Source organism: Camelina sativa, chromosome 13 (assembly GCF_030686135.1).
Source record: "Camelina sativa cultivar CO46 ecotype springtype chromosome 13, ASM3068613v1".
NCBI lineage: Eukaryota > Viridiplantae > Streptophyta > Magnoliopsida > Brassicales > Brassicaceae > Camelina > Camelina sativa.
In genome coordinates, this window is record NC_141892.1 from 953540 (window position 1) to 972682 (window position 19143).

General features: G+C 35.2%; 3 protein-coding genes, 1 long non-coding RNA gene and 1 pseudogene across 10 annotated transcripts; 3 read left to right on the forward strand and 2 right to left on the reverse strand.

Annotated features, from left to right (window-relative positions):
- Window positions 1-3957: 3957 nt before the first annotated feature.
- LOC104734338 (mediator of RNA polymerase II transcription subunit 7a) lies at window positions 3958-6166 on the reverse strand. Of its 3 annotated transcripts, XM_087482611.1 has the most exons (7): window positions 5951-6166; window positions 5107-5811; window positions 4823-4970; window positions 4671-4740; window positions 4391-4557; window positions 4234-4307; window positions 3958-4117 (listed from the first exon to the last, which is right to left on the reverse strand). In XM_087482611.1, exons 3-7 carry the CDS (start codon window positions 4955-4957, stop codon window positions 4057-4059), a joined length of 507 nt encoding a protein of 168 aa, XP_087338737.1. In that variant the 5' UTR covers window positions 4958-4970; window positions 5107-5811; window positions 5951-6166; the 3' UTR covers window positions 3958-4056. The 3 variants fall into 3 exon arrangements, with proteins under 3 accessions (XP_087338737.1, XP_010452192.1, XP_010452193.1); XM_010453890.3 differs by having other exon boundaries at window positions 4823-4982; window positions 5107-6166; XM_010453891.3 differs by having other exon boundaries at window positions 5107-6150.
- Window positions 6167-6938: 772 nt separating this feature from the next.
- Window positions 6939-9218, forward strand: LOC104734339 (protein S40-4-like). Of its 4 annotated transcripts, none has more exons than XM_087482609.1 (2): window positions 6939-7807; window positions 8571-9218. In XM_087482609.1, coding segments are annotated over exons 1-2 (513 nt in total). In that variant the 5' UTR covers window positions 6939-7295; the 3' UTR covers window positions 8572-9218. The 4 variants fall into 4 exon arrangements, with proteins under 4 accessions (XP_087338735.1, XP_087338734.1, XP_087338736.1 ...); XM_087482608.1 differs by having other exon boundaries at window positions 8545-8684; XM_087482610.1 differs by lacking the exon at window positions 8571-9218 and adding an exon at window positions 8039-8087.
- A 2101-nt stretch (window positions 9219-11319) lies between these two features.
- LOC104734340 (polyubiquitin-like) lies at window positions 11320-13535 on the reverse strand (annotated as a pseudogene). Its single transcript, XR_015578555.1, has 2 exons — window positions 13376-13535; window positions 11320-12935 (listed from the first exon to the last, which is right to left on the reverse strand). The product of XR_015578555.1 is annotated as a polyubiquitin-like (transcript).
- A 703-nt stretch (window positions 13536-14238) lies between these two features.
- On the forward strand, window positions 14239-14795 carry LOC147929090 (uncharacterized). Its single transcript, XR_015578746.1, has 2 exons — window positions 14239-14367; window positions 14472-14795. It is a non-coding gene; the product is annotated as an uncharacterized LOC147929090 (long non-coding RNA).
- Window positions 14796-16423: 1628 nt separating this feature from the next.
- LOC104734342 (BTB/POZ domain-containing protein At5g03250-like) lies at window positions 16424-19133 on the forward strand. The gene is made up of 4 exons (XM_087482607.1): window positions 16424-16705; window positions 16987-17056; window positions 17163-18386; window positions 18463-19133. Exons 1-4 carry the CDS (start codon window positions 16647-16649, stop codon window positions 18886-18888), a joined length of 1779 nt encoding a protein of 592 aa, XP_087338733.1. The 5' UTR covers window positions 16424-16646; the 3' UTR covers window positions 18889-19133.
- The last annotated feature ends 10 nt before the right edge of the window (window positions 19134-19143 follow it).

Genomic DNA, 19143 nt, shown 5'->3' on the forward strand with positions numbered 1-19143 from the left:
TCCACAATGTTGAAGTTAGTTGTTGACTTGGTCTTATTTGCTAATAATAATAATAATGAGAACCAAAACAAGAATGTTCTAGAACCTGTTGTTGTTCCTTGTTATAAACAAATGTCGGATGTGCAACACGTGTGTATCTTGCTGTCTAACACATCTCTATCTATGGTAAGATATTGTTTTGATGTTTTTTGTCTATTCTAAGATATTTTACTATTTTTTATGCGTTATTACTAAAGACCAGATTTTTTTAGGAGTCATTGGTTATCAGACAAAACACACAACAAGTCTTAACGAGTGTGAAGTTTCTCACCAATTGTGTAGGTCATTTGGACAAATGAACACTAAGTCTACCAATTATTATTAGTTTTAGACCGTGTCTTAAACGTATGATTAACGATAACGTTTGAAGTTAGTCAGGCCCACGTTAAAGTGTATCATGGGCTCGTTCATAAATTTAGTTCTTATGGGCTCTCAAACATTAGATCTTTAATATTTTTTGTAAGAGCCATGAGAAAGAGACCCATAAGATCAAAGGTTTTTTAGTACTGATTCATTTAGTAGTTTATCAATTTCGAATATCTTGATGTAATTTTTATTAGAAAATACACCAGAAAAAAAAATGAGAAGTAATAAAAGGTACATATACATAACAATTTGATGACACTGGACTTAAATCGCTGGAAAACATGCCAAATGTAAAGTTGATCAAACATTAAAACTAAAGTTACAAGAGCAATCAATTGATATATATTATAAGATGCCTTAACCTGTTCATATAATTAAGTTAATTAGACAATAAGTCAATGACCTGAAAAGGATTGGATAAGATAAGGATATTTGAAAGGTTGCTTTCATTCTTTTCCCCGTATTTTAGTTTTCTTAACTTGTGATTTTTCCCCTCATTTGATATTAACTTTGCCATTGATGATATTGTGACATGTATGAGATGCATAACCAAAATAATAATAAAAACTTCCCCTGAATTAGTAGGTACCCATGTTGTCACTAGATGATTCGAAATTTTTACGTAAAAGATTAAATTATATCTAGGGAATTATTGGGAATCTTGTGATCGAACATGTCACCTAAAAGTGAACTTATCACATCACATTAAGTTTTGAACAAAAAATGCTCACACTAAATTTTGATATATGTCAGAACTATGTTTCACCAATCAAGAATAAGGATTTGATGTCACTAAGCCAAATTCTACAAACGGAATAAACTTATTTTTGGATAGTCAAAACACTTTTTAATTCTAAGCGGGAAACCAAGTAAGTTAACTAGGCCGTGACAAAGACAAACTAATTTTTTTTCTCTTGGATGATCAGATATTTAGTGCATGGATGAAGAAGACATTAAGCTATTGATGCCAATAAAATAATATGATAGATGTTGGTTATGGAATTTTCATTAAATTTCTTTTAACAAAAGAAAAGAATTTCCATTAAATGTAATTAAGAAAAAATAGGAACAAAAGTCTACCGAAATTGTTGTATGTTTGTTTTGTTTGATGAAAATTTGATTTAAATGATAATCTGTTTAATTAACGACAAATCTACCATGTCATATGTTTTTCTGATTTTTGTTTAATTTCTTTAAAGATCGATTAATAGGCTTATTAAGAGTCCATTTTTAGAATATAACAAATACATAGAGATATACAATATGCTGATGACTACTTTGACAAAATATATGACATTTTTCCAACAATTATATGTTCGGTGATAAAACAATAATAAACATCCTCAAAAGTAGAAAATATGCAACTAAACAAGTAAGATTACGATCATATGGCTAAACAATGGGGGATTTGATGTTTCTTAATTATGTAAGATTATATCCATATAGTATATGATATATATAACGTATAAAAGACAATATGATACTTTCATCGAATAAAAAAGATGAGAGGCTCCATTATTAGCTACTACATTATGATCATTTGTTTTTGTCTTGGTACTTGTGTTTTGTAAGCATATCCAAAGCTCCAATTATGGAGATGTCTACTCGGCCAATAATTAATCAATTGGCCACACTACCCCATTATTTTAATTTGCAATTGGTTCAACAGATCCGCTATATATTCTCTTTGACAGTTATTTTATAATGTGATAAAATAAGAAAACTTGATAATTTCAGCTGTGAGAAAAACAATGCAGTACTAGTACCAAAGAATAAACACATATATACAAGACCCGAAAGGCCGAAACTCTTAATGAATTCTTTCCTTCAGCATAATGTAGCTAGTGTGTAAAAAAGTGAATCAATGTATACTTGAAATTTGTCTTCGTAAGCTAAAGTGAATAGTGAATACACATACATATCATATACAACAATAATATTATACACTTTTAGCTAAAATGTCTTAACTCATGAATACATTTTCTATGAATGCACGCGGAATGGCATATATGATAATGCATGCAAGTTTTAGAATATAAGAATAAATAAAGTTTCGTTAATAGTTATTATAATCTAGTTTTATTTTATAGAATTGGGAAATGTATTATAACTTTATAAGCAACTAATTATGAATCGAGCCTATTATCATATCATATCTGGCAGGCAGATACAATGCATTGGTCATTTATGTATATTGTTTACAGTAATGGCAATGAACGTTTTATACAAGTATAGATATCGAAACAAAAAAGTGAATGTTCTTATATATCTTATGACCCTAGTCCCTATAGCTAAGCTAGCTAGAAAAAATTATTCGAGTCCCCACATATTTTTGTTAGTGATCAGATTAATGTCCAACAGATTTACCAATTATTCATATGTTTTCCTTTTTGTATAATAATATCATATAGTTTGTTTTGTTGTTGGTTATTGCATTTTCAATTTTGTTCCCTTGTTGGTCTTCTATGATCGGGTATAATAATTTTACCAACCAACGTAAATAATCAAGCATTTTTTGTCCATTTTCGTCTTTTTTGAAAATCAAGAGAATGAAAATATTGGGGGACCTGAGTGACGTGTCAAGATACCGACGCCTGAAATATCCAAAATTGTCAAAGTGAGATGAGGTCTAGTGGGCCAACTTATGTTGACAAGTGATATCTTACCTATTAGTGGCCCACGTGTCCTTTAACATCAGGTGTAGTTTTTTTTATGATTAATAAAAATGAAATTATTAGAATTTTAAGTGAGTCATATCAAACAGCTGAACACAGAACACATAAAATTAAAATAATTTATATATCTTTATATTTTTTCCAGAAGCATTATTGTGTTTTTTTTTTTTGTCTTTATATATATATGGTTGATAAAAGAAAATTGATAACGAAAATGAGTCATTGTGGAAACAAAAAAAAAATTGCAATGAACAGTATCTAATTTTAATAGATAGAACTTTTTTTTCTTTTTCAGATATAACTATTAAGTGAACAAAGTCATGTCTCTATTTAGTCCACGTGAAGTAATCCGACGTGTCTATTTTCTTTTACTGAATAAGAGAGAGGCGAGAATGTATTTATTATCCGACGTGTCATTCAGCTTTGGACAATCCAATTATGTGTGTGTTCAGAAGTTCGGGCCATGTTCCCCTGTGGGCATTCCCACACTAGTAATCTCTTTTATCAACAATACAAATCCAGCTATTTTAAAATATATAAAAATAATCTTACATTTTTGTTTTTGGATGATGATGGAACCAATTGAATTAGATATTCATATTGAATTATATCTGGTTAACAGTTTTATTTTTATTTGTATATCTATGGGTTTCTAAAACAACTGAAGAAATTATTTTTAAGTGTCAATCAACTGGTTAAATCAATTTCTTTATTCTATGATATTGACAGATCCATTCACATCAACTGTACATCTATTTGTAAGATCATTGTATCACCGGTTTACTCCTTCCTTTTCCATCAAAAGATAACCGGTAAATTATGGTCTATTCTAATCCTGGTACAGTATTGGTTGATTGCCAAATTAAACATGGTGTGGTGGTGTCAACAACAATCACAATTCCGATACGCTTCAGAGGTCAATAAACAACAAGCATAACGCTAATTTATACAAAATGGGTATTAAAAAAACAGTACTTTATTGTCCATCTAAAGTGACGAAAGCATCCTTCAGAAGTCGCTGTGCCTCTTCTCTCCTCCTGCACACAACCAAGACATCAAAACAGACCTAAAGAACCAACCACCACAGCTTTACAGTTTTACATGATGATATTGGCACACCATTAAGACAAAAGCAGAAAGCATATATACAAACCTCTTAATGTCCTCCACAGCTTGTTTTCTCTGTTGAATTTGAAGTTCCATAATGTGAATAAGCGTAGCTCTCGCCTACACAACAAGAGTAAAGATAAGAACAAAAAGAAAACAGATGAGTAAAATGTGGAAAGAAGAAGAGATCTTTCAATTCATACTTGGTGAGGCCTCAAGGAATTGAGAAGGTGATGCAAATTCTTGAAGATAGAAGAAATGTCACCAATCCTCTTAGCATATTGAGAAGGTCTATCAACAAGAACATCAGCTAGCTCCAATATATGTAACTGTAGTTCTCTATTCAACGACCTTAGTTCCTTCTTGTAATCTAATACGCAAAAAGATAAAATTTCAAAACAAAAATACTCAAAGAGGCGACTTCTAAAGATCATAACTTTGAAAGGTAGTAGTAAGAGTTTGAAGAACGACATTACAACATACCAATCTTTGAATCTTTGGGATAGAGTTGAGGCACTCCTTGTTCTTCTAAGCTTGGAAGAACATCTTCAGTCTATACACCAAAGAAATTGAAAAATGTTAAAAACCCCATAAAGAGGGGAAATAAAATATGAAAGGGAACAGAGAACACTCACAGTATAGTTGCCACCGAAACAAACGTAGGTGCCTTCAATGGGAGGTGGAGGTTCAGGAGCAGAGTTAGGGCTTTCTGAGTAATCCTTGTAGAGTCTGTAATATGGAGGAGGAGGCGGATACGTAGCTGTTGCCATTCTCTCTATAGATCTAAAATAAAAACTAAGCAAAAATCAAAATTAGGGTTTTCTAATCAAAGCAACGAACGATTCAATCCCCAAATCTAAGACTTTGATCGAATGATTCTGGGTGAAAATTGAAAGCTAGGGTTTATATGGACACGAACCTTTTTAGAAGTGAAGAATCGAACTGGAAACCTCACGAGGAAGAAGATCGAAGAAGCTTGATTTTGCTCTGGGGAAGACGAAGTCACAATAATGGTTTGGGTATCTCGTAAATATTTTGGGTTAAAATTGGCTCAATGGAACGGTTTGGTTTGGTTCGGTTTAATGTAAAAATGTAATATTTGCTTTGGAAAAATGTCAAAAAAAACCCGAAGTTATTTTTATTTAGACGTTTAATACCCAACGGTTTTGGATTGGAATAAAAATACACTAAATAATAAAAATGTGTCATTTAAAACCCAAAATAGTTAGTGTTGTTATTTTCATACCCACGATTTTTCAACTAAATCAAAATTTTAATTTTACCCTGGTTATCTAATTAATTTTTAATGTAAAAACTTTTGGTTTTCTGCTAACCATACTAAACCGGAAATTAAACCTGGGTATCTACTTCTTTCTCTCTCTTCTTCCTCTTCCTGTCTCTAATCGTCGAATTCATCAGCTACTTCACGAGAATGTAAGAATAAGAAAATGAATCAGAGTAGAAAAAACCCGAATTGCTTTTTATTTCTGGCGGCGCCGTCTCGTCGGTTTCCAAAATCTTCCTTCGAGGCTCACGCGGAGAAGAGTAAGAAAGAAAACGAGTATCGTTGAACCTAATCCGAATAAAGTCGAAGTCTTTGAGGAAGAAAAAGAGCTAGTTATTCCTGAGTTCGATTTCAACAATTTATAATCAACATTTGGGGTTTTACAGAATTACTAATGGATGATGGATACGACGAGAGCGAGGATGTAAGTCTACTTACGCCTGAATTTGAGAGATTAGGAAAAGATAAATCCACTTACTGAAGGTATTAAGCTTGCTGGAACATTATGTGATAAAGAAGCATTGACATTAGCTGACAAATTCAACAATACAAGTGAAAATCGAGTGGCTCATTTTTAATTCACGCCCAATTCGGATGCTACAGACTTGAGAGAATTCGTTTTCTTCACTTTTGTTTTTTTCAGTCTTTTTTTCGCTGTTCTTGTAAAATTTGATGTTTGGATTTTTTTTCCTTCTTCTTTGTTGCTTATATTGACGAGTTTATAAGAAAATTTGGGGAAATTTGTAACACTTGATTAATTAAAACCAATATGTATATTCATCTTGCAATGTTCTGATCTGAGTGATCTTTCTCATCTAATATCGTGTGGAGGTGTAGCCTGGGAGGAGGAGGAAGAAGAAAGAGAAAGAAGTAGATAACCGGGATGGTTTGATATGGTTAGCAAAATACCAAGAGTTTCATATTAAAAATTAATAATTAATTAGATAATCGGGGTAAAATTGGAATTTTGATTTTGTTGAAAAATCGTGGGTATAAAAATAACAACACTAATTATTTTGGATTTTAAATGACATATTTTTATTATTTTGTGTATTTTTATTTCAATCCAAAACTATTGGATATTAAACGTCCAAATAAAAATAACTTCGGATTTTTTTTGGCATTTTTCCCTTTTGTTATGTGTCGATTTATGATGTTTAAATGTGATTAACTACCCCCAATACATAGTAAAAGTTATCATAAAATAACATAGTGGTTAATTTAATTGAGAATCAATCAAAATTTCTTATTTGTGTATTCAAGATTTTGTAATTACTCAGATATAAAATGACACTGAAAAATCTTTAAAAAGCTTAATAATAACAAAATTTAATACAAAATTACAATAATCATAACAATAAATTTCAAAAAACATATAAACAAAATTTCTTATCTTCCAAAATTTAATTTTGAGATAACATGAATCCAATTATATTTAATTATTTTAATTTAATGGTTGATTAGGTGAACGTAAAATTTCATTAACATCATCATTTTGATAACAACTTCTATAGTTTTTTTCTTTTTACTAATTTTTTTCATAAATAAAACAATGGGAGAGAGAGCTCACGATAAGAACGTGAGACTGGCCACACCTTATTATAGACAATCATCTTTGTCCTTTTGTGGCCTACTGTGTAAGTCGTAACTCACATAAGTTAACCCTCCCACTAAGCTTATCTCTTTACCACATTTCTCTATAAAAATGATCTCTTCTCTTCTCCTTCAATCCAAAAATAAATTTCACAAAACAACCCTTTCAGAATATTTCGACAAAGCAAGCTGATCAAAACCCATATTTCAGTTTTTTTTTTTTTGCATCAATGGCGTCAAGGAAGCTTTTTTTTGTCAAGCCTAAATACATCTATCCAGAACCAGAACCAGTTATGTCCGATGAGAATGTCTTTGAGTTCGACGAATCTGATATCCATAATTTAGGCGATCACCAGCTGCAGAATTCGTTTGACGCCAAGAGATCGATATCAATCTCTCGGTTACGGAGAAAACCGACGAAAACCGGAGATTCTGTCAATTCTGGTAACCGGAATATTACAAAAACCGGTTCGCTTCCGGTTAACATCCCCGATTGGTCTAAGATCTTGAAGAGTGAGTATAGAGGTCATGCGATACCTGACGACGACAGTGATGACGACGAGGATGAGGACGATGACGACGTCCAAGAAGGTGGAAGACGGATCATTCCGCCGCACGAGTATTTAGCACGGCGGAGAGGATCATCGTTCACGGTGCACGAAGGTATCGGTGGTACGGCGAAAGGAAGAGATCTAAGGCGATTGAGGAACGCGATTTGGGAGAAGATTGGGTTTCAAGATTAGTAAGTACTATGTCATTAATTAATTATATAACTCCTATTATAGGTAAATATAGATATGTTAATCTATTAGTAATTATTACTTAGATCTTAAGTAAGGACGACTTCGTGTTTTTATTGGGGGAGGCATCGTTATATAGTTTCGGTCCGAAGGAGAATTTTTCAATTTCCTTTTTTTGTTTTGTTTTTTTTTTTTTTTTCACTAAACGGATTATATTGATAAATTTTGGAAAGATTACAAATCACAAGATAAAAGACGAGAGTGAAATTACAGAGACACAAAGATCTTTTCATAATCTACAGAAGAGGAAAGGGTTTCACTGATACATTGCTTAAGCCAAAAATATCTTGTCTCGGGACTGAATTAGCTCTAGAAGGATCATAGGGATTTTCCGCATACCAAATTGGTGTTTAACGGACTTCAACACAAATGGCCAAAACAAGAGAATGAAACTTTACTTTCTCCGCATAAGATGCATTTTTCTCTATAAGTGCTTTGTCAAGGGTCTCTCGGGATGTAACCGTAAGATAATCGAAACCCACTTGAACCTTTCAACGCCACAACGACCAAGTAATTAAGCTTAAACAAAGCTTAATACTAGATGAACTAATCCAAAGATAACCAAAGCTCAACCCCAAACTAACAAAGAGAAATAGTTGAGGAAGAGAAAACTTAGCCCAAACGAGGGAAACTGGTCCAAACAAGGAAGGCTAATAAACCTGAGCTCTAATGATACCAGATCTTAAACGATTACAATCTGAACAGAGCAAACAGGAGACACAAGAAGGGAGAGAGGAGAGGCAAACGAAATACCAAGATAAAGGAGATTCAGAGATCCATTGATGCATAGATTTGTCGATGAAGGAAGGAATAAGAGCCGTCGTAGGAGGAACCAAAGATCTCCACTGTCACGTATTCTCAAACAAAGTGAACCAGTGAAAAGATCTGAGCCTCCACTTCGTGAATAGCGAACATCAGCGGCGACCCGAGCTCACCAACAACCCACAGATCCGAAGAATCTGGAAACAAAGACAATATCTCACTAGCTCTCGATCTCAAAATCTTCAGATTCACATCTGCTAAAATCTCCACGCTTCCTCAAGACAAAAGCTAGAAACTAAGCATGAAATTTAAAGGAGGTGACCGACGCCGTGCTATATGAGCCACCACGCGCCGGTCAAAGGCTTAACAAAAGCTTTGTGTTATAGGAGGCGGCGAGAAAGAAAACTAGGGTATTCGTGCTTTTTTCTGTAGTGATCTCCGTCATATTGTTTCTTTTTTGCTTATTTCGTTCTTATATTTTTCTTTTTGGTTCTGGAGTTTTGGGTTTTTAATTTTTGGTCATCGTCTATATTTCTTTTTTTTGGGGGTTACGATAAATAATAGTAGTATTTTTTTTTTTGTTTACTTTCCTAGCACTCGTTTCATAAATCCACAACTAAATAAGATGAATGCCTAAGTGGTCGGTAAAAATTTAATAGATAAAGTCATATTATAGATACAGACTATAGAGCATGTACAATTGTAACAAAACGATATAATTATTGTAACGACCGTGAGACCGAAACAAAACCACATTTTAGGTTTGTTTTTTTTCATTTGTTTATTACATAAGGACAATGGGAAAGAAAATTGATAAACGAATACTTAAAAGGTTTATATAGAATTCTTTGAGCTAAGGCAATGTGTATAGTTAGATAACAACAAGTTAACAACTACGAATTCAGTTTTAATTCAAGATGAATATATATTCTCGAAAACAAACAAAAATATCCGAAAAACCAACCAACAAAAACTGGATTAGTCACCCCAACATTTAACTAAATCTCCATAAAACGTCTCTTCAAAAGTCATATATCAAGTGTCACGTCTTTTGAAGGTGAACCATATATAAAAAAGTTCGACTATAAACGGCAGGCTTTAAAAGTCTTTAGCAAGAAATGATGTGTTTGTTTAACAATCAAAAAAAAGAAAGAAGATATGATGTGTTTTTCGTATTTTTCATTTCCACAAGAATCATAGAAAAACTTAAATACATTTTAAAAGTTGATTTGATATTTAATTTCATAATATTTGTTATTATAAAGTATAATCATACATTCAATGTATTGACATCACTATTTCTGTTGTCTCCCACTTTCTGCAATGCTTTTGTAACAACAGTCCAAGATCTGGAATCATTTATATTTTTTGCTCTACCAAATATTAATAAAAATAAATATCAAAAAAACTTTGTACAATCCTTTTGTTTTGGTTAAATTTTCCAATTTTCTCTATTCCTATCGTTAATACGCATAACCTGTTTTCGTAAGTTTGGTAGTGCATATTATTATTTTTTTTCATTTCAAACAACCAATCCAATGGTTGAAACTAGTTAAAACCTGATAGCTATATCAAAAACTCACTCAAAATCGTAAACGCAAACCTAAAATTATGTGACAATTCAGGCTCGGGAAAACAATTTAGTTTGGTAAGCATTTAACCAGAGAACATGCGCCATCAAAATCGTGAGGGAATATGTTGAATGTGGAGATGTGGCTATCTCACACACTATTGCACACACAAAGATGCAGTCAAGTGGCGGCAAACAGGCGGCGCCCTTAGTTTGGTATGAAATGAGACAATTGTTTTCGGAGTGGACTGTTGGTGTTGCGATCGATATTCACAAAACCTTATCGAGTTATGTTAAACATTACTGTCAAATAGTTGTGGCCATTTAACTTTTTCTTACCCAAAAAAAAAAGAAAGACAAGATAATAAGTGACCCAAAACTCTATATACATGTTCATTTCATAAATTATTTCCTCTTTAAGTTCCACATCTTGTTGTTTATATGTAAAAGTCCTCTTTTTCTTGTATGATAGTAGGGTGTACTACCTCATTTTCTTCTCCTAACCTATCACCATATGTGGTACAAGAGTCTCAGTCTTTTTTCTTTTTTTTTTTTTTGGACAAAGAGAGTCTCAGTCTAACACCTCATTTTCTTCTTCTAGCTAATATTGTGATATGAGCCAATACTTGAATTACTAAAGTGAAAAAAAAATCTCTTAGCTCACATCAAAGGCCAAATTACCTATAAGAATTGACATCATATATCGTGTTACAATAGCAAAACTCTATAGAACACCCTCACTCAATCTTTAAAGTGTAGTGAAGCATATATCCTCCTACTAATAACTCTTTTACCACTTACATGTTCACGTTTTCAACATCGTCTCCACTTGATCATATGTTGGCTTCTACTTTTTCGATTTGTTTTTTGTTTGCTCGACATCATTAATTTAGTAAATGCAATATAGACTAATTTCTAATTTTCTAAGGAAACCGATGATTAACATACACTTGGATTATTATTTTACTGAATGTTGAAACACAGGCCCGATTACGAGCCCAACCAAAAGGTTCATAAGAAATAAAAGAAAAGCAGAAAATATGAAACATGGAACACACAAACTAAACCAGGCGAAGATCACCTCCCAAGTGCATTATACTTGAACCACCACTTTCAATCAGATCACAACAGCTTAGAAGCTTCCACCACGAAGACGAAGAACCAAGTGAAGAGTTGACTCCTTCTGGATATTGTAATCTGCAAGAGTCCGACCATCCTCGAGATGCTTACCAGCGAAGATGAGTCTCTCCTGATCCGGGGAAATTCCCTCCTTGTCCTGAATCTTGGCTTTGACATTGTCAATGGTGTCTGAACTCTCAACCTCGAGGGTGATGGTTTTGCCAGTCAAAGTCTTGACAAAGATCTGCATACCACCACGGAGACGAAGCACAAGGTGAAGGGTCGACTCCTTTTGGATGTTGTAATCTGCAAGTGTGCGACCATCCTCAAGCTGCTTCCCAGCGAAGATGAGTCTCTGCTGATCCGGAGGGATCCCTTCCTTGTCCTGAATCTTAGCCTTGACATTATCAATTGTGTCTGAGCTCTCAACCTCCAAGGTAATAGTCTTGCCTGTCAAGGTCTTCACAAATATTTGCATACCACCACGTAGACGCAAAACAAGGTGAAGGGTGGACTCCTTCTGGATATTGTAATCTGCAAGTGTGCGACCATCCTCAAGCTGCTTCCCAGCAAAGATGAGTCTCTGCTGATCCGGAGGGATCCCTTCCTTGTCCTAAATCTTAGCCTTGACGTTATCAATGGTATCTGAGCTCTCCACCTCCAAAGTTATGGTCTTGCCGGTAAGGGTCTTCACAAAGATCTGCATACCACCACGTAGACGAAGCACAAGATGAAGAGTAGACTCCTTTTGGATGTTGTAATCCTCTAGGGTGCGTCCATCCTCGAGCTGCTTCCCAACGAAGATGAGTCTCTGCTGGTCTGGTGGGATTCCTTCCTTGTCCTGAATCTTGGCTTTGACATTGTCGATTGTGTATGAGCTCTCAACCTCCAAAGTGATGGTTTTGCCTCTAAGGGTCTTCACAAAAATCTGCATACCACCACGTAGACGAAGCACCAAATGAAGGGTGGAATCCTTCTGGATGTTTTAGTCAGCAAGAGTTCTTCAGTCTTCAAGCTGCTTACCAGCGAATATGAGTCTCTGCTGGTCCGGGGGAATTCCCTCTTCATCTTGGATATTGGCTTTTGACATTGTCGATTGTGTCTGAGCTCTCAACCTCGAGGGTGATGGTCTTGCCAGTCAAAGTCTTGACAAAGATCTGCATACCACCACGAAGACGAAGGACAAGGTGAAGGGTCGACTCCTTTTGGATGTTGTAGTCAGCAAGAGTCCTTCCGTCTTCAAGCTGCTTGCCAGCAAAGATAAGCCTCTGCTGATCCGGAGGGATTACTTCATTGTCCTGGATCTTAGCCTTGACGTTGTCAATAGTGTCAGAGCTCTCAACCTCCAAAGTAATAGTCTTGCCGGTAAGAGTCTTGACAAAGATCTGCATACCACCTCTTAAACGGAGAACCAAGTGGAGGGTCGACTCCTTCTGGATGTTGTAATCAACGAAGGTACGACCATCTTCAAGCTGTTTACCCGCGAAGATCAATCTCTGCTGGTCCGGAGGTATACCTGCCTTGTCCTGGATCTTTGCCTTAACATTGTCGATGGTGTCAGAGCTCTCAACCACGAGAGTGATGGTCTTGCCAGTGAGTGTTTTCACGAAAATTTGCATCTGAAAAATAAAAAGCAAACAGAGATCAGATCAGCAAACATACGAAATCATAGCAACACCAAAGAGAACAACAAAGAAACCCAAAATTGAATAGATTGTCCTCGAAAACCCTAATTTTCTATGAGGATTTCAAAATCAAGCAAGAAACTGGAACAGATCTACACGAGAAAACACACAATTGGATTGGATAGCCCTCAAAGACCCTAATTTTCTATGAGAATTTCAAGATCAAGCAATAAATTGAACAGATCTACACGATATAACACTCAATCGAAACGAGAAAGCGTAACAGAGAATTCGGCAACAAGCAAATCCGACGAGCAACGAGTAGAGATTCAACAAAATCAAAAGAAGATTCAATAACCCAAAAAAACCCAAAATCGAAAAGATCAGATGTGAAATCAAAACAAACGAATTAAAAGAAGAAGAAACATATATACCTTGAAAGAGTCGTTGGAAGAGAGAGTCATAAAAGATTTGCTGAGAACGACGATTTAGGGTTTGGGGAGAGAGAGATTGAAGAATCAGAGAAAGACGAAGGGGATGATAATTATGAGATCCTTCGAAGGAAGCTCTTCTTTATATAGACTTCACAATTTAATATCTTTCGCCAAATTAACAAAAAAGAAAAAAAGGAAAAATATAATGGGAAAAATGCCAAAAAAATCCGAAGTTATTTTTATTTGGACGTTTAATACCCAATGGTTTTGGATTGGAATAAAAATACACCAAATAATAAAAATATGTCATTTAAAACCCAAAATAATTAGTGTTGTTATTTTCATACCCACGATTTTTCAACACAATCAAAATTCCAATTTTACCCTGATTTTCTAATTAATTATTAATTTTTAATATAAAAATTCTTGGTTTTCTCTTAACCATATCAAACCAGAATCAAAACCGAGCAAACTTAATAACGTTGTATCCACAGTGATATTTTAGCAAATTCAAATTATAAGAGTTGTCCTTGTGGGATCGGATATGAGCATTATATTAGCTGGAGGTGGATTCTCACGGGTCCAACAAGAGATAAGCGTCAGTAGGTTACGAGAACCTGTAAATCAGAAACTTAAAACTTGAGACTCTCTCTCTATATCTATGAATTCATCAAGGAAAGTAGCTGTAGAAAGGTTTTAAACCAAAGGGGGTGGCTTGAAGAATGATTCCAGTGGAAGAGACCGCTCAAAGGACTTAATCGGAGATGTAGCCCAGATACTAAGAGGACCAGAGTAGCCTAATTTCTCCAAAAACCGTTTAATACATGGACCGACCAAACGAGGATCGAAGCCAGTTGGAACGGGACACTTCTTGATGTCCCAAAATATCTTTGTTACTGCCCCAGGCTGCTTCTCTGCCGCCTTCACCATTCTAATTAATCAGAAAACTAATGATAAATAATCAAATTCAAAACTGGGAAAGCAAAATCAAAGTAAGGTTCTTCAATGTAGAACGCAAATCAAACATCAGATAAAGCAATATTCCAAGAGATCGATTGATATGGCTGGATCACTAACCTTGCTTATTGTCGAACAGGGAAGGAGGGAGAGAGAGACTGAGAGAGAGAGGATTATTGAGAAACGATGCTTTGTTTCTTAATCTTCTTAACGGTGGTGATGAAGAGGCGTTGTGGATGAGTGAAAGGAGATGACGCTTTCATACACACCGCTGTGACACGAAGCTCCGACGTGATAAACGGTGGTGATTCCCGTCGACGGAACTGTTTTCATAGCCACAACCGAACAAGTAGAAGACGGGATTTGTTGTTGTTGCCGGTTTGATTCTGGTTTGATATGGTTAAGAGAAAACTAAGAATTTTTATATTAAAAATTAATAATTAATTAGATAACCAGGGTAAAATTGAAATTTAGATGGTGTTGAAAAATCGTGGATATGAAAATAACAACACTAATTATTTTGGGTTTTAAATGACATATTTTTATTATTTGGTATATTTTTATTCCAATCCAAAACTATTGGGTACTAAACGTCCAAATAAAAATAATTTCGGATTTTTTTTGACATTTTTTCAAAATATAAAATAGTAAAATATCAGTTTTTAGGATTATTATGACCACGAAGCTAAAGGGAGGAGCCATATGACACGTGTCAAATTCACTATCGTTCGTTTTGTAAAGACCGACTCAACTGGAAACAGCCTAACCTAATAATGGGGTGGATGGATTAGGTCATCAATGACATTTGCTTTTTTTTTCTTTCTTTTTTCTTTTTTCTGTAATTCCCTATTTCTGGAATAATTGCTTTCTATTTTCTATGATGATAAAATATTAAAAAGTAAAAAAATATTCTTTGCATTAAGACTATGTCTTGGTTCACCCAACCCAATAAGCATAAGCAATCATAATTATATGGTGGATTAGTAATAATATATTAATTATTTTATTTTTTTAATACTTTGTAGATTATGATAGTTTATTTTCTTTATTAACATATTAATATTTGGCATAAAGAACTCCAATCTACCGTTGACTTAAAATAAGGAAACTTATCTGCCAATTTTTTGTATTATCACAAAGTTGAATAATTCCAAAAAAACAAAAAAAACTTAGTTGTTAAGAAAAAGAATCAAATTTTAGGAAAAGGTCAATAATTAGAAGATCTACATGTTTTATTATATGATTTAAGTTCTAACCTTCATTTATTTTATTTTTGATAAAAATCTACTCATTTTTATCTAAAATTAATAATTAAACATTATTATTTTACTTTCATCAAAAATAAAAGATAATTTGTTCAGGCTGAAATTTTTGAAAGGCCTTTACGTGTTGAGTAGGTCGAGCCCAAAGAGGCAAAGAGGCAAAGAATCTCGAAGCTTTTCTTATTTTATTTTGTTTAGTCATTGGCCCATTAAGAAGCTGCTAATATGTTGTATTGTAACTTTGTAAGTGTTAACTTACTAATAACCAATGGTGAGAGTTCTACACTATAGTCTATAGTTAACCTGAGTTTGATAAATACTATTACTACTCATATACTTATATATGTCATGTGTATCATTATAATATTCATAACATGTTTGCGTACAATCTAAGAGTTTCCTAGGTAAAACTTTAACGAGTATTTCAATTCTGAGTATTATTGTTTTTATCAATGCAATTTGTGGTTAAGAAATTGATGGCTACTGCGTAGGCTACGATGAGTTGTTGCCTAACATTTATTTATACTTCAAAATAGGGACCTAAACAACATTGCATTTGTCTGTAATTAATTACTACTTAATTTATCTCTTTATCATTGAAAGGCATACTATACTAGTATAGTAGTATGTAACTAACTATACTAATTAATAAATAAAAAATTAAATGCCGGTTTTGGGGTTTCATTGTTGAACTTGAACAAGATGAGTATTGAAGTATTCATACATTAAACCGAAAATTGTGAATCGGACAAACCGGTGAAATTAAATGCCGGTTTTGGGGTATCATCATCGTTGAACAAGACAAGTATTGAAGTATTCAAGAGACGAAAAATTCACAAGTCCAAGACCCATCTTTTTCTCCTCACTCTTCTGCCGGTTCTCTCTCTCTCTCTCTCTCTCTTCCTGTAGAATTTGCTAAAAATAGAGATGAGTATCTCTGTCCAACTATTATTCATGTATCTCACTCTCTTTCCTCTACCCTCTCTTCTTCTCTGTTACTACTACTCTGTTTCATTACCAACTCATACTCTGAGATTGCTTTTTCTTCCAACATGGCGTTTATGAGACTTGGCTCCAAATCCGAAGCTTTCCATCGTGAAGGCCAAACCTGGTACTCTTCTTTCTCTGCCTTTACCTCCCTGACTTAGACTTACATTTAGTCTAGCTATTTAGGTCTTTTAGTTTCCGGTTTCGATATGGCTTTCTCATGATGAGTGTCGTTGATTTCTCTTGAGTTTGTGTAATCAAGCTCTCGTCTTTTTACTTCTTTTTTGTTGAATTCGAGATGGGTTCTTCTGTGGATTTTAAGAATATGGCTAGCTCTGATTGATAATCAAATTTGAGAAGTGTTCTGTTTTGGGTGATGTTATATGTCTCTCGTCTCGTCTACAGGCTTTGCACCACAGGACTCGTGAGTGATGTTACCATAGAAGTTGGAGACATGAAGTTTCATCTCCACAAGGTTAAAATTTTGATGTAATTGCATAAATGTGGAAGCTTGATGATTGGACTAGGTTGTTTTCTAATTGTGTAATGTGTTTTTTTTTTTTTTTTTTTTTTGTGTGTAGTTCCCATTGCTCTCTAGAAGCGGGCTTCTTGAAAGGCTAATCGAAGAGTCTTCCACTGATGATGGATCAGGCTGTGTGTTGAGTTTAGATGAGATACCAGGAGGCGGCAAAACGTTCGAGCTTGTGACCAAATTCTGCTACGGTGTGAAGATCGAGCTTACTGCTTTCAATGTTGTTAGCCTTAGATGTGCAGCTGAGTACCTTGAGATGACTGATAGCTATGGAGAAGGGAATCTTGTCGGTATGACTGAGACTTTCCTCAGTGAAGTGTTTGGAAACTGGACAGACTCGATCAAAGCTCTTCAGACTTGCGAGGAAGTGACCGAGTACGCTGAAGATCTTCACATTATCTCCAGGTGTGTTGATTCTTTAGCTGTCAAAGCCTGTGCTGACCCGAGCCTTTTCAATTGGCCTGTGGGAGGAGGAAAGAGCGCTACAAGCGGGCAGAACACAGAAGATGAATCGCATTTGTGGAATGGAATCTCTGCTTCCGGAAAGATGCTTCAACCTACTGGTGAAGACTGGTGGTTTGATGACGCTTCGTTTCTCAGCTTGCCTCTCTTCAAAAGACTCATTACCGCTATTGAGGCACGTGGTATGAAGCTCGAGAACGTCGCGATGGCGGTTATGTACTATACAAGGAAACATGTTCCTATGATGAATAGACAAGTAACCATGGATGAGCAAGTGATTGAGACACCGAACCCTTCCGAAGAAGACCAAAAAACTTGTCTTGAGGAGGTTGTCGGGTTGCTTCCTAGCAAGAAAGGTGTAAACCCGACCAAGTTTCTTCTCAGGCTGCTTCAAACTGCAATGGTGCTTCACGCAAGCCAATCCTCGAGGGAGAATCTGGAGAGAAGAATTGGAAATCAATTGGACCAAGCTGCTCTAGTTGATCTTCTCATACCAAATATGGGATACTCTGAAACGCTTTATGATGTTGAATGCGTTTTGAGAATGATTGAACAGTTTGTTTCTTCAACCGAACTAGGAGGTATCGTCCCTTCTCCTTGCATCATTGAAGAAGGACAATTGGTGAAGGATGGAGCCGATTTGCTAAGTCCAACAACGTTAGTGGCAACTTTGGTCGACGGTTATCTCGCTGAGGTCGCACCTGATGTTAACCTGAAGCTGGCGAAGTTCGAAGCCATCGCTGCTGCAATTCCTGACTATGCAAGGCCACTAGATGATGGAATTTATCACGCCATCGATGTGTACTTGAAGGTAATAAAACTTCTCTTTTAAAAATTTTAACCAATAGATTTGTTGAGGTTTTGATTTGTTTGCAAAATTTTTGCAGGCTCACCCGTGGATTACGGATTCAGAGAGAGAGCACATATGTAGACTCATGAACTGCCAGAAGCTCTCACTGGAAGCTAGCACGCATGCGGCTCAGAACGAGAGGCTGCCTCTTCGTGTGATAGTTCAGGTTCTCTTTTTCGAACAGATTAGGCTCAGGACATCTGTATCTGGCTGGTTCTTTGTCTCTGAGAATCTAGACAACTCTGAGAACCCAAATGGTGGCAATGGGGGTTTACTTAAACCCAGAGGTGAGAGCGTAAGAGAACGAGTTTCTGAGTTGGAAAAGGAGTGTGTGAACATGAAACAAGAGCTGCATAAGCTGGTGAGGACGAAAAGAAGCTGGAAGAATTTTACCAGGAAGCTTAACTTCAAGAAGAAATCAGAATGCTGCAAGCCCAAGGATCAAGCAACGCCAGCTATTTGAGCTCGTTCCATCCATCAACTCCTCTGTTTTATGTTGGCAGAACTACTAGTATTCTCTTCTCTCTTTTGTTCACTTAGGTAGAAAAGATCAGAACCTCGAGATACTGAGTGATCGTTTAGATTAGCTTTGTTTTTTTCTGGTTCTTGATGATACTCTGTTTTCAAAAGTTTTCATCTTTCTCTTAGTACCTCGCTAAGAGTTTTGATGCTTTTAAGATTCTACTGTCACTGACTTTACTGCAGAAACTTGGAATCG

What these genes read in the sequence shown, in the direction of transcription:
- LOC104734338 (XM_087482611.1), bottom strand. Translation starts at nt 4,957, where the DNA reads ATGGCAACAGCTACGTATCCGCCTCCTCCTCCATATTACAGACTCTAC. An exon ending in GTTTCGGTGGCAACTATACT is followed by an intron (nt 4,741 to 4,822) that starts GTGAGTGTTCTC and finishes TTTGGTGTATAG; the next exon opens with ACTGAAGATGTTCTTCCAAG. An exon ending in GCTGTGGAGGACATTAAGAG is followed by an intron (nt 4,118 to 4,233) that starts GTTTGTATATAT and finishes GGTTGTGTGCAG; the next exon opens with GAGGAGAGAAGAGGCACAGC.
- LOC104734339 (XM_087482609.1), top strand. Translation starts at nt 7,296, where the DNA reads ATGGCGTCAAGGAAGCTTTTTTTTGTCAAGCCTAAATACATCTATCCA.
- LOC104734342 (XM_087482607.1), top strand. Translation starts at nt 16,647, where the DNA reads ATGGCGTTTATGAGACTTGGCTCCAAATCCGAAGCTTTCCATCGTGAA. An exon ending in CATCGTGAAGGCCAAACCTG is followed by an intron (nt 16,706 to 16,986) that starts GTACTCTTCTTT and finishes TCTCGTCTACAG; the next exon opens with GCTTTGCACCACAGGACTCG. An exon ending in TGAAGTTTCATCTCCACAAG is followed by an intron (nt 17,057 to 17,162) that starts GTTAAAATTTTG and finishes TTTTGTGTGTAG; the next exon opens with TTCCCATTGCTCTCTAGAAG.